A 14819-nucleotide genomic window follows, 5' to 3' on the forward strand; every position below is an offset into this window, starting at 1 on the left:
ACAACATGGTGAAATCCCGTCTCTACTAAAAGTACAAAAATTAGCCAGGTGTGGTGGCATGCACCTGTAATCCCAGCTACTCGGGAATCTGAGGCAGCAGAATTGCTTGAACCCAGGAGGTGGAGGTTGCAGTGAGCCAAGATCATGCCACTGTACTCCAGTCTGGGCGACAGAACGAGACTCTGTCCCAAAAAAAAAAAAAAGAAAAAACAGAGGAAAAGACAGATTCGCCACAGTTTTAAAAATCAATTTACGCAAAAAGCACGCTCTAAGTGACATTTGAAGGACCAATAACAAGCTGAGAAATAAAAGTCTGCCACACAACAAAGGATACTTTTTTTTTGAGATGGGAGTTTCGCTCTTGTCGCCCAGGCTGGAGTGCTATGGCATGATCTTGGCTCACTGCAACCTCCGCCTCCCAGGTTCAAGCAATTCTCCTGCCTCAGTCTCCCAAGTAGCTGAAATTACAGGCATGAGCCATCACGTCCAGCTAATTTTTTGTATTTTTAGTAGAGACAGGGTTTCTCCATGTTGGTCAGGCTGGTCTCGAACTCCCGACCTCAGGTGATCCACTCGCCTCAGCCTCCCAAAGTGCTAGGATTACAGGCGTGTGCCACCGCGCCCGGCTAGGATACATTCTTTTTTTTTTTTTTTTTTTTTGAGACGGAGTCTGGCTGTGTCGCCCAGGCTGGAGCGCAGTGGCGTGATCTCTGCTCACTGCAAGCTCCGCCTCCCGGGTTCACGCCATTCTCCTGCCTCAGCCTCCCGAGTAGCTGGGACTACAGGCACCCGCCACCTCGCCCGGCTAGTTTTTTGTACTTTTTTGTAGAGACGGGGTTTCACCATGTTAGCCAAGATGGTCTCGATCTCCTGACCTCGTGATCCGCCCGCCTCGGCCTCCCAAAGTGCTGGGATTACAGGCTTGAGCCACCGCGCCCGGCCGGATACATTCTTAATAAAGAGCTCTTAAGATCAAGAAAAAGATCAACAATCTAATATTAAAAATGGACAAAAAAATTCAAAATTACAACAAGGTACTTTATAGATTACCGGATTTGGCAAGATTTTTCAAGTAATATTACCTAGTTCTAGTGGCTTCACAGGAGATACAAGAACACTCCCACTTCTACTGCTTTGCCTAGAGCAGTCCTCTTCCAAGTCTTTGTTCAAATGACGCCTTTTCAGTGTGGCCTCCATCACCCTATTTGAAACTGTAACCTTATCTCCACTTCTCAACCCCCACTTATCTTTCTCTTTTCTCTCCACCTATCACCTAATATACTATATAATTTACTTATTTATGTCTATTGTTTATTCTGTCTCTCCTCCCACTATAATAATATAGTAGCCAAGGGGACAAGAATGTTCTTCTTTCATTGCTGAATCCTGAATATGGAAAACAGTGCTTGGGACAGGGTGGGAGTTCAGAAACTATTTGTTTAATAAATAAGAATTAAACTAGTTAAATTTTTTTTTCTTTTCGAAACGGAATCTTGCTTTGTTGCCCAGGCTAGAGTGCAGTGGTGTGATCTTGGCTCACTACAACCTCCACCTCCCGGGTTCAAGCGATTCTCCTGCCACAGCCTCATGTGTGGCTGGGATTACAGACACCTGACAACACACCTGGCTAATTTTTGTATTTTCAGTAGAAGCAGGGTTTCACTATATCGGCCAGGCTGGTCTTGAACTCCTCAACTCACTGATCCTCCTGCCTCGGCCTCCCAAAGTGCTGGGATTACAGGCTTGAGCCACCGTCCCTGGCCAAATCTGTTAAATCTTGCTAGAGGAAGGCCAGGCGAGGTGGCTCACGCCTGTAATCCCAGCACTTTGGGAGTCCAAGGCAGGCAGATCACGATGTCAGGAGATCGAGACCATCTTGGCTAACATGGTGAAACCCCGTCTCTACTAAAAATACAAAAACAAAATTAGCCGGGCATGGTGACGGGTGCCTGTAGTCCCGGCTACTCAGGAGGCTGAGGCAGGAGAATGGCGTGAACCCAGGAGGGGGAGCTTGCAGTGAGCCGAGATCACGCCACTGCACTCCAGCTTGGGTGACAGAGTGAGACTCTGTCTCAAAAAAAAAAAAAAAAGAAAAATCTTGCTGGAGAAAATTTTGACAATATGAACTAAAAATATTTTAAATGCATATACCATTCTAAGTATTTATCTTAAGGAAATAATCACTGATGTGAGCAATGATATGTCCAAAAGATTATTTACTACAGCTGTGAATTAATTGTGAAAAACTGGAAACAGCCCATAGTGGAATATTTAATACATGAAAAATACTCATTATAATGCTAACTAGGGAAAAGTATGTCCAGTGATTCCATTTTTTTGAGTATATACAGGCCGGGCGCGGTGGCTCACGCCTGTAATCCCAGCACTTTGGGAGACGGAGGTGCGCGGATCATGAGGTCAAGAGATGGAGACCATTCTGGCCAACACGGTGAAATCCCGTCTCTACTAAAAATACAAAAAATTAGTGGGGTGTGGTGGCACACGCCTGTAGTCCCAGTTACTCTGGAAGCTGAGGCAGGAGAATCACTTGAACCCAGGAGGCAGAGATTGCAGTGAGCCGAGATTGTGCCACGGAACTCCAGCCTGGGTGATAGAGCGAGACTCTGTCTCAAAAAAAAAAAAAAGTATACACATATGTTTAAAAAAAATTAAATTATGGTTGGCTGGGCATGGTGGTATACACCTGTAATCCCAGCTACTCGGGAAACTGAAGCAGGAGAATCGCTTGAACCCAGGAGGCAGAGGTTGTAGTGAGCTGAGATCACACCACTGCACTCCAGCCTGGGCGACAAGAGCAAAGACTCTGCCTCAAATAAATAAATAAATACATTTAATTATGGTGTATCAACTTAATGGAATGCTAGATGAGATTCTCTTTCTCTCCTGATACGGAACTATTTCTAAGACTCAGTGAATAAAGGTAGACCTTAAAAAAAATAGTAAGGCTGCACTATAAGGAATATAGAACCAATTTCCAAGGTGCACTGCTAAGTGTAAAAAGCATCAAATACCATTTCATTTTTTAAAATTGTTTCAAATTTACTGGCTCTACTTCCTACTGAATAAAAATGTTAGATATTTAAGTATTTTCTGTTGCAAACTTTTTTTTTTAATTTGTGGCCAAATTCAAGTAAATTTTCAATATATCTCCCAACTGACTCCACAAATCAGTGTTGGAGCTGAATTAATTTTACTACCAAATGTATACTAAATCCATAATTATTTAACTGTAAATAAAGTGAAAATTACTGTCCAAACTAACTTCCTAAGTAATAAAATCAGTAAGTATGAAATCCATTCTGGAATTACGTTCCATAGAAATAACTTCAAAAGCAGACATACAGGTCAGCCATGGTGGCTCACATCTCTAGTATCAGCACTATGAGAGGCCAAGGTGGGTCACTCGAGGTCAAGTTTGAGACCAGCCTGGCCAACATGGTGAAACCCTGTCTCTACCCCAAAAAATACAAAAATTAGCTGAGCGTGGTGGCAGGTGCCTGTAATCTCAGCTGCTTGGGAGTCTGAGGCAGGATAATCACTTGAGCCCAGGAGGCAGAGGTTGCAGTGAGCTGAGAATACGCCACTGCACTCCAGCCTGGGTGACAAGAGACCCTGTCTCAAAACACAAAACAAAACAAAAACAGACATACACTGTTAAATTATAAAAGCTTATGACAAACAAACAAAGGCTCACAGCTACCGGTATAGATACTGAAAACAAATGTTCAGAGGGAGATAGATGATTGTGCTGTTTCATAAACACAGGACAGTAGGTCATGAAAGGGCACCCAAACCCCCAAGCATCCGGAGGTCTCGCATTCAGAAGCCTCTTTCAACTCAGCTTCTACCTTACCTGTTGTAAGACACACCAAAAGGTCTGTCACTTAGAAACACATGATTGGTAACCAGGACTTTGGGTATGTCAGACCTGGGTTCAAATCCTAGCTTTGCAATTTTCTAGAAGAATAATCTGATAAACCTCAATTCTCTTATCTGTAAAGTAAAATGGAGATCATCACCAACTAGTTAATGTTAGTAAATAAAAGCACAGTGTCCGAAAAAGTAAAACGAAGGAGGAATTGTCTAAATAAGAAAATTAAAAATCCCAAAAGTCAAATACTCCAGCACAGTGAAAAGAACCCAAAGGAAATCCACTCTAACAAACACTGAGCTGGAAAGGGACCCTGAATTCCAAGTTTTGGTTCTTCTGTCACCAGCTTCAAGACCCTGGGTTTAAGATCTACAGTACCAGGGGACTGAAAATCCCTTCTGCCTGTGACACAACACGACTATTTAGTCAGACTAATATTTAGACTACCAAGGATGCTATTTACTGTAAATAAGCCGAAGTATTACTTCCAAAAGTATTACTTCCAAAACTTTCTAAAATTTTCATTTAAATGCTTAGTTTTTATACCTTTAGGTCCTGATCAGTTTTCATTATGACTAAACTGCCAGTCAGGATATATACATAAGACTGTTTCCTTAACCAACTTGTCTTAAGGTCAGATTGCTAAACAGTAGCAAAATCAGAATTCAAAACCACATCTATCTCCAAAGACCAAACTCTATGGCATGCTTCTTCCTCAGATCTTCCTGACTCACCTTCTGCAACTAGCAGCTTGCCTTTGCAAAGTAAATGGAAGTCATCAGGAGTGCAATCAGAAGTCATGGAACAGAGTCACGTTATCTGAGTTAGTTGAGGCTTGAACTTCTGACACAGTACTCTAACCACCTTAATTAGACATTTCAGCTACTTAAAAGGAGGCTGGGATACCAAAGAAAGAAAGAAAGAAAAAAACAAAAAGGAAGAAAGAAAAAGGAAAAAAAAGGGCAGGGTGCAGTGGCTCACGCCTATAATCCCAGCACGTTGGGAGGCTAAGGCAGGCAGATTACCTGAGCTCAGGAGTTTGAGACCAGCCCAGGCAACATGGCAAAACCCTATCTCTACAAAAAATACAAAAATTAACCAGGCATAGTGGCACACACATATAGTCCCAGCTACTTGGGGGGCCGAGGCAAGAGAATTGCTTGAACCTGCGAGGTGGAGGTTGCAGTGAGCCGAGATCGCACCACTAAACTGCAGCTTGGGCAACAGAGCGAGAACTTGCCTCAAAAACAAAAAGAAAAAAAAGGCAGGTAAATTTAAAACAAAAAAACCCAAAAACTTATTAATTGGAAACAAAACCAAAAATAAAACACCTCTGAAATTACAAGTAAATGGGGCAGTTCATTCACGCATATTTTCAGGAGTCGAAGTTGTTCAAGATGAAATATTCAGTAAAATGACTGCTAGGTTATCTATAATCCATACTTGCAAACAATTAACAACACAAATAACTCTAAGTTATCCATAGTAGTGAATGGGGTAACAGATATACATATATTTGGCTTTAGAAATAAAGCATATAGTCTACATAGATAATCGGAAGTAATAGATATCTGGTGCTTATATGATCACCTACATACATTTACCCCTCAAATTATAGCTTGATTTGGGCTAATCTCAAATTAATTTCCAAGTGGTAAGAGAGATCTGGACAAATGGTCTGAGAGACCAGGATTTCCAAAAAAATACAGTAATATAATACAAACCGCAACTTCCTCATATCAATAGAAAAGAACGTTTTAACACATTCTTATCAATTCCACAAAGAATAACTCAACTAGGCACAGAAAAGTAACATTTCAATTCCTACTGCACACTAGAACCAAGTTAGCACCTTGCTGTTTCTATTAAACAATCTAGGATTAAAAAATGGTTTTGAATAATCCCATATACGGATAATCCAAAGGCAAACAGACACACACAAACTCACCATTTACAAGCCTTCGTCACCAAGCACTTACAAAATACATAAGACAGAATAGAAAATGGAGCAAGAGGTGAGGTCACCTACCACTTTAGTTCTATTGAAAGAGAGAAGTCATTATGTGCTCTCCCCAAACAGTAGGTAGCCTCCAAAAACAACACACACCCCTACACCCCCCTAAATCTGGTGTTGTCATTCAGTGGGGTGACCTAGGAAGGCCTTTGAAATGTGTGGTATCAACTCAGAGGGAATAAGACCGCATACAACGCTACAAAACATCAAATAAATTAAAAAGTATAAAGATAATACATCTAAAATTAAGAACTAGGCATAGAATCTCTCTGAGAGATGATTTTCAAGAGCTGATTTCCAAGACCCTTTGCAATTAAACGTTAGTACATGATGAAAGTTCTTTAGGCTTAGCCTCACTTGCTGAATGAAGCCTGCTACCTGAGTTTCTACTAGGCTGTGACCAACTTCTGAACTTGCCACGATAGCACTAAACTACTGTTATGCATCCCACTGATAAAACTGGACATGTGGCGCTTAATACACCAAACCAGAACCATCAACGTTTGTTAAAGAACTCTCCCGTTACTATTGTGATGCCCACTCCGGAAGATTATCTGCATTTGGTTGAGGTTTAGACAGAAGAGAAGCAGTTAACAGACACTGACTGTATACACAGCGGTCTCCCAGCACAGTGCAAAAAAGCCGATGTGCTTTGCAGGCTCAGGAAGTTGACTAACCCAAAGAAAAGCCCCATACCCTCCTCTATGAAAGGGAGTGTGTGGTTGGTAGAACCCAAAGTAAACACGGAAAAACTCATTCAAGAATTTCCTTAAGGCCTACCGTGCAGACGTTGGAGGCAAGTTAAGACGTTGGGGAGCAGGTAAGAGAGAGAGACCAGAGTTCAGAAACAGACCGATAATGATCTACCAGCTCCGGTGGGGGGGTCCAAGTTAGGGGAGTTTGTGCCTCCTCTGTGGAGTTGGGGAGGAAAGGTACCGGGCGGGCTCTGGTCCTCCTCCGACAGCCCTTTCCAGCAGGCCTGGGGCTGCTAAGACCCAGGCCTGGCGTTCAGCAACAGCAGCTCTCTGCCACATGGTTGCTGGAGATCGCGACCCTCCGAGCTGCCCCGAGGCCATGTGGCTGCGGCCACAGGGTGCCCAAACCCTGTGCACATTCAAGACGCGAAACCAGAGCAGAGAAGGTGCCGGAGGAAAATCCAAAGAATGGGATGTTGGGGTACAAGACTCACTTCCTTTGGGCTTTGTCCTTCTTGGCCTTGGTCCTTTTCTTTCGGGCCTGGAGCGCAAGCACTGCAGGAGAGAGGGATGGATGAAGGGCGAATGTGGAGGAAAGGAGGTGACCAAGGTGAGGGTGGAGACCCAGCAGGGGCGCCAGGCCCGGCTGCTGGGCCTGCCTCAGGGGCGGCTGCGGTACGAGCGCGGAGGCTCCGGCAAGGCGGCCGGCCGGGGGACTGGCGGCCCACGGGGCACAGAGCAGCACCCGGGCGGGATGCGCCGGAGGGGTCTCAGGCAGGGTCAGGGGGCGGGCGGGCGGAGGTCTGCCTCGCCCGCCAAGGTCCGGGCCCTGGAGTGGCCCCAAGGCGCAAGCCGGCCTGGCAGGGAACAGGGGGCGGCGACGGCAGGCGCCGGAGGACGCCCGGGCTGAGGGGCGCGGACCCGCAGCCCAGACGCGGGGGGTGTGGGGCGGCGCCACCTCAGTGGAGGGGCGCCGCAAGCCTGGGGACCGAACCGCGGCAGTTAGGCGAAGCTCCAGGCGCTGACCCGGGCCTCGCCCCGGCGGCCGTTGCCCCTCGTGGCGGAGGCCGCTCCACCGCTCACCTTTCCGCTCCATGGTGAGACCGGTAACCGCCAAGCGCCTGCGCACTCGAGTGGTGGTGACTCCAGCTCCCGCCGCGGCCCAAAACCGAGCCCGCGCACACTCCACCCCCAGTCCCGCCCCGCCCCCGCCCCCGCCCCAGCCCCACCGTGCCGCGCGCGCCTGCGCATTGGACGCGGAGCCTACCACCTGCTCCCGAGGAGGGGGCGGCAAGGAGAGGGAGGGGGCGCTGAGAGGAGGAACGTCGGGGGTGAACGTTGAAGGAGTGTTAGAGATCTAAGCTTGGAAACCTGGCAAGGTTAGTTTTGTTCTATTTGCTTAGAAAAGGCGCAGAGAGCGGCAGAGCTCCCTGCATGCTGCTGAGTCAGCTTCAGAGGTAATTGGGATCTGCCTCAGTTTCCTGGCCTGTAAAATGGATTAATCAGGCATGTCCCAGTTTCTTCTTCCCTGAGCTATTGTGAGCCCAGTTGAGATACTATTTAAAGAAAATGGAAAAAAATTACATGTGAGAAAGAAAAGGGAGTGGGAGCAACACAAAAAGACTGGAAGGAAAGAACCTGTGACCCTATTATCACTTGAAAAGTAAAAACTTCAAAAGTGAATTTTCTCTTGAAATTTCAAGTTTAAATGAAAGCTGTAAAGGAAAGAAAGGGAAATGAGAATAAAAACGTTTAATATTTTCTTATTCTACCACCTTCAATACATGATAAAGTTGTCTTGTTTATAAGTTTTTTTTTTTTTTTTTTTTACTTTTCTAAGTGCATTATCTCATTTGATGTTTATGGCAACTTAAAGGCAAAATAGTTATTACTTCCATTACACAAAGACACTAAACTTAAGAGGACCTGCCTATGTATTCAGAATCTTGGTGTACGACCCAGTTATTTAATCATCAAGCCCTTATTGTATAGCAGGCTCAGCAACGTTTTTCTTTGGGCCAGATAGTAAATATTTAGGCTTTGTGGACCATAAGATCTCTTTCTCAGCTACTCAACTCTGCCACTGGAGCTCAAAAGCAGTCATAGAAAATATGGGCTGTGTTCCTATAAAGATTTATTTATGGACACTGAAATTTGAATTTCGTATAATTTTCACATGTCATAAAATGTTCTTCTATTGATTTAAACATGGCCTTGTTAGGTTTTGAAGGGAAGGTGAGGGTTAAAGAAAGCGGAGTAGTCTTGCTCTGCTACTCAGGCGGAGTACAGTAGCATGATCTCGGCTCACTGCAGCCTGGATATCCAGGGCTCAAGTGATCCTCCCACCTCAGCCTCCCAAGGTGCTGGAATTACAAGTGTGAGCTACTGAGCCAGGCCCTTTTGATCTTTTTTCAACCGTTTCAACTATTCTTCTTTCAGATCTTTATTTACCAGCCCCTATTGTAAAGTACCACAGCTGGGCAGAGTGGAAGCTCTGAAGACCTTTGCTCTAAACAAGTAATTGAGAAGGGAAGATGAGAGAGGGCAATAGTACAGCAGAAGTCAAGCATGGGGGATTTGGCAGGACTTATTGAGCAAAGTAAGTAATTAAGCCCATCCACAGAGGAGGCCATTTTTGAGCTGGGTCTTAGGAAATACGTAAGATTTCTGTAGGTGGAGAAGGAGATGTCAGGCATTCCTGAATGAGAAAATACGTTGAGCAAAAAGGCACAGACGTGGACACCTGTAGGTGGGGGCTAGGATTGGGGCTGGTAACAACTGAAGGGATGAAATGGAAGGTGAGGCTGGAAAGGCAGGTTAGCCAAATTTGAAATTTAGATAATTGATATATGTTGCATGGAACCTGAATGATAGCATGTCTGGGTATATTGCAAAAGAAGACAATACCTGTTGGCCAAGGAAGGATGCAGCCCAGTCTATTCCCTGCTGTAAAGTTGAAAACAAAGGAAGGTTAGGACAGACAGGGAAGCCCTAGACTCTGAGGATTGTGTGAGTTCAGGATAACCACATGTGGTTTAGAAAAGACGGAGAGAGCAGATGGCTAGGAAAAATCCCAGAATTGGGAAAGTACTGCCCACCTCAAAGTAAACTGTTTGAGTGTAGAGACCCTGCTTAGGTTTTCCTTGATGTATACTCAGTGCCTACACAGTGTCAGGCACTTAGTAGGTGCTCAAATATTTGTCTAATAAAAGAATACATGGGCCGGGTACAGTGGCTCATGCCTGTAATCCCAGCACTTTGGGAGGCTGAGGCGGGCAGATCAAAGGTCAAGAGATTGAGACCATCCTGGCCAACGTGGTGAAACCCCATCTCTACTAAAAATACAAAATTAGCCGGCCGTGGTGGCACATGCCTGTAATCCCAGCTACTTGGGAGGCTGAGGCAGGAGAATCACTTGAACCTGGGAGGCGGAGGTTGCAGTGAACAGAGATTGCACCATTGCACTCCAGCCTGGGCAACAAGAGCAAAACTCTGTCTCAAAAGAAAAAAAAAAAGAATAAATGATCTGCAGTTTATGAGAAATGTCAGGATGAAAGAGAAAACGCTGAGAGGGACAATATTAGAGCTGTATTAAATCTAAATTGGTTATTGCAGACCCATCAAAAAGGAAATATGTTCAGCTTAGCATGAGACAGTCGTACCCATTCTGACTGAGTGTTGCTTCTCTAAGAGCTTACTAACTTTGATAACACATTTTCAGAATTTTTCCAGAGTCAATGTGAAGTTCACTGGACTGAGTTCCCAGAATTGACCATTTCTCTTTTTTGTCCATCTGTTTTTCTCTATTCCTCCATCATGTTTTGGCTCTCCACTTTTTCTAAGATCTCTATAATTGTTCATATAAGTAAGTTTGTTCATTTCCCCTATTCTACAACAATCCCCTTTTTGTGCTTTTTGCTTTAAATCTAACTTTAAAATCAGTTTTTTCTCCCGAGTTTGCAGAACTTGGCCTATTCTGGACTTTTACCCTTCCAGAATTTATTTATTTATTTTTCTTTGACAGGGTCTCACTCTGTCACCCAGGCAGGAGTGCAGTGGCGACATCTCGGCTCACTGCAACCTGAGCTCAAGCAATTTTTTCACCTCAGCCTTCCCAGTAGCTGGAACTACTAGAGGCACATGCCACCATATCCGCTTGATTTTTGTATTTTTTGTAGAGATGGGGTTTTGTCACGTTACCCAGGCTGGCTTGGAACTCCTGGTCTAAAACAATCTGCTTGCCTTAGGCTCCCCAGAAACTGTTCCTAAAAGTGGTAGCAAAAATAATAATAATAAAAAAAAACAGTATAGGCCAGGCACGGTGGCTCACGCCTGTAATCCCAACAGTTAGGGAGGCAGAGGCGGGAGGATACCTTGAATCCAGGAGTTAGAGACCTGTCTGGGCAATCCAGCAAGACCCCTTTCTGCACAAAAAGGGGGGAAGAAAAAGACAAACAAAAAAAGTGGTAGCTATTCATTCTTACATGCATACCCTTCTCCATTGCTGTTTTTTTCCTGCAAGTCCCTTTAAAAGTAGAGGTATTCAGAAACCATAACCCATCATATTTTTGGCTGCTCATGGGTTGTCTCAGAATTTAATTTCTGAAAAGATCCTATCTCTTTTGAGCTGACTTACTTGTTAAGACTGCCCTGAGGCCGGGCGCGGTGGCGCAAGCCTGTAATCCCAGCACTTTGGGAGGCCGAGACGGGCGGATCACGAGGTCAGGAGATCGAGACCATCCTGGCTAACACCGTGAAACCCCGTCTCTACTAAAAAATACAAAAAACTAGCCGGGCGAGGTGGCGGGCGCCTGTAGTCCCAGCTACTCGTGAGGCTGAGGCAGGAGAATGGCGTGAACCCGGGAGGCGGAGCTTGCAGTGAGCTGAGATCCGGCCACTGCACTCCAGCCCGGGCGACAGAGCGAGACTCCGTCTCAAAAAAAAAAAAAAAAAGACTGCCCTGGAATCTTCTCTAATGCTTCTTTGACATTTTTGAAGTCTGAACGTCTAAAGTTGAGTTCACATGTTTCCTCATACCCAACATTCTCTGCCTTGATTATCACAAATTATTATGCTTTCTCTAAAGTTTTAATATGACTTAAATCCAAAGCAGCACATCCCGTTGTGGCATTCACGACGTCCTGTGAGATAAAATGGACAACAGGAGAAAGTGAAAATACATGAGATGATTTATTTTGAATGAGTTAAGATTTCCAATAGCTGTCTGCATAATTGGAGAACCCCAACAAAACTTTCTCTCGCCTTTTGAATACGTAGTTTTGTTAATTGTACTGAGAAAATCTATAATTATGTTATAGGCCTGGGTATCAGGAAACAAATGGCACATTTAAAGGCTAATTGAAAAGAATGTAATGAAGGAATAAAGGTGTTAAGGAAGACAAACAAGGGATAGTCAGACATCCAGGGACTAGCAGCAGCTGGAGTTTTTACCATCTCTAGGCCTGAAGGGAGAAAAGGAGGGAGATGTTATCATAACCCAGGGAGAGGTTTATTATTAATAGTTTGCTAGGGTCCGGGTGCGGTGGCTCACGCCTGTAATCCCAGCACTTTGGAAGGCCAAGGCAGGTGAATCACCTGAGGTCAGGAGTTCAAGACCAGCCTGTGCAACATGATGAAACCCCGTCTCTACTAAAAATACAAAAAAAAAAAAAATTAACCAGGCATGGTGGTGGACGCCTGTAATCCCAGCTACTTGGGAGGCTGAGGCAGGAGAATCGCTTGGATCTGGGAGGCAGAGGTTGCAGTGAGCCGAGATTGCGCCACTGTACTCCAGCCTGGGCGACAAAAGCAAAACTCCATCTAAAAAAAAAAAAAAAAGTTTTCCAAGGCTGCCATAACAAAGTACCACAAACTGGGTAGCTTAAACAACAGAAATTTCTTGTCTCACAGGCTTAGAAGTCTGCAATCAAGGTGTTGGCAGGGTTGGTTCATTCTGAGGGCTGTGAGGGAGAATGTGTTTCAGGCCCTTCTGCGTGCCTTCTAGATAACCGTCATCTCCCTCACCACATGCCCTTCCCTGTGCACCTGTCTCTCATTGTGTTGGGATTTCCCCTTTTTATAAGGACACCAGTCATACTGCATTGGGCCCCATTCTAAAACCTCATTTTAACTTGATTACCTCTGGAAAGACGCTGTCTCCAAATAAGGACACATTCTGAGGTGCTGGAGATTAGGACTCCAACATATCTTTTGTCGGGTGGGGGCAAAATTCAACCCGTAAAAGAGCTGTAGTAAGAGAGGCCCGCCTGGCAGCAGCTGTGCCCTTTAATGAACCCTGCAGGGAGAGGGCAGGCAAATAAAGACCCACATCTTCTCAAACAAGTGCCTCACCACTGACAAAACCCAGCTGGAAGTTAAATGGCAAGGAAGCCTGGGTGATGCAGTCCATACAAGCCACCCTCCCAGGGCATAAAGCAGGGTGGAGAAAGGTGGAGAGTGGATCCGGAGGGCCAAACAGAGAATATCCAGCACGGCCTGTCTGGGCAGTCAGACACCCAAAGCAGCTGGCATTTTCCAAGCAGGTACGTTTGCCTCTCGGGCACCCTGATCCCTGGAGAACCAATGCCACCTGGAGATGACCCCATTTCTGGCTTCATTCTATAAAAGCTAAAGTTTCACAAAGAAATTGTGCTGGGGTGAAAGATTCGGGGGTGTAGGTGGAGAAGATGAAAGAATAAAGATCTTGGCTTGGTGGGGTGGGAATAAAGGCAGTAGTGAGGAGGGGAAGGGGATTCTCTAAGAATGAGGAGGTTAGAGATTGGTGATTCCTGAGCAGATAGGGCCCTTGCTCTGCTCCCTGGAAGTGTTCTGGGTGGGACCAATGTGTTGCAAACTGACCTTAGTTGATCATGCCCAACTCTTAGCTTTTTTTGGTTGGGAGTGATGCTTGCCAGAGAAGCTTGACATGGTGAGGGTTTGCCTCCCTGACAGGCCGATTCCCAGGACATAAAGAAAAATTTCAGACTAGAATCTGCCACATACATGTTTGTTGCACACTCATTAGCAGGCAGGCACAAAACAGGTCCTGTAACCTGTCCTGTAAGTTCTTTGAGGTCCCAGCTCTCTGTCCTTTTAGGTGCTCTGACCACAGCATGAACGAAAGATTTACTCATGGCAGGGACAACAATATCCCAGAGTCAGGACTCTCACCCTCACAGTCGGGATCAGGCAACTAGAGATGGAGTCTCCCTTATGTTTGTTATGCTGTTCCAAACCCGATTCACATCACAGGTGTTATCAGAAATGGGTTTTCACTGGTGAAAAGAGTTGCTTGTTAATTTGTATAATGGGTTTTAGAAAAGGGCTGTCACTGTAAAAATTTATGGCAGTCAATGACTCTAAATTACTTTGTTACAGTCACTTTCTGACTAGAATATTTACTAACCACTCTTGGAATAGAAATTGCTGATTAAAACACAAGATGCACCTAGGTACGTAAGTGACTGGTGCCTACAAATGTCATCCTATCTTTCCCAAAAGGTTTAATATGCGCAAGTATTTTTTTTAAGAAGTAGATTTATTTCTTTAAAATGCCAATTTAAAAAAAAAGCAATCTGAGAGTCCAAGACGAGGGGAATGTAAGACAGTCTTACCGCACAACCCCTCTATGTGAGTCACCAAAACAGAAACATGCTGGATCCTATCTAAGGTTCTGGAAGTCTCGGAAGAGCTTTCTTAAATATCCCTACCTAGGATATGCTTGCCTTGCCTTGATTCCAAGGATGATGCCAAAGTATTTTAAAGTAAATTATAACTATGATAAGATTGGGGGCCCCTAGGAGGCTTCCAAGCCAGACAAAGATGCTCTGCTATACTTAGCATGTTCCAGGGGTCATGCAGACTTGGACAATAAAAATAATGAACTTAAGATCAAAAGTCTGACTAGGCATGGTGGCTCATGCCTGTAATCCCAGCACTTGGGAAGGCTGAGGCGGGCAGATCACCTGAGGTCAGGAGTTTGAGACCAGCCTGGCCAACATGGCAAAACCCTGTCTCTACTAAAAATACAAAAATTAGCCAGGCATGGTGGCTCATGTCTGTAATCCCAGCTACTTGGGAGGCTGAGGCAGGAGAATCACTTGAACCTGGGAGGCGGAGGTTTCAGGGAGTGGAGATCATGCTACTGCACTCTAGCCTGGGTGACAGAGTGAGACTCCGTCAAGATCAAAAGTCTTTACTGTTTTCTGAGCAGTGTGTA

At 45.0% G+C, this 14819-nt stretch overlaps 1 protein-coding gene across 7 annotated transcripts in view; it reads right to left on the reverse strand.

Annotated features, from left to right (window-relative positions):
- The window catches only part of SRPK1 (SRSF protein kinase 1), a 92993-nt gene extending 85183 nt beyond the window's left edge, over positions 1–7810 (reverse strand). For 3 of the 7 annotated variants that reach the window (XM_033216945.1, XM_033216942.1, XM_033216948.1), the window contains exons 1-2: positions 7685–7810; positions 7096–7156 (exon numbers count right to left, since the gene is read on the reverse strand). In XM_033216945.1, the coding sequence (XP_033072836.1) occupies positions 7096–7156; positions 7685–7697 (74 nt within the window). In that variant the 5' untranslated portion in view covers positions 7698–7810. Of the gene's footprint in view, positions 1–7095 lie in introns of all 7 variants that reach the window. The other 4 variants (XM_033216946.1, XM_033216944.1, XM_033216943.1 and 1 more) reach the window with 3 other exon arrangements.
- Positions 7811–14819: the final 7009 nt, after the last annotated feature.

The sequence above is a fragment of the Trachypithecus francoisi genome, unplaced genomic scaffold, assembly GCF_009764315.1.
Source record: "Trachypithecus francoisi isolate TF-2019V2 unplaced genomic scaffold, Tfra_2.0 Lachesis_group10, whole genome shotgun sequence".
In the NCBI taxonomy this organism is placed as follows: Eukaryota; Metazoa; Chordata; class Mammalia; order Primates; family Cercopithecidae; genus Trachypithecus; species Trachypithecus francoisi.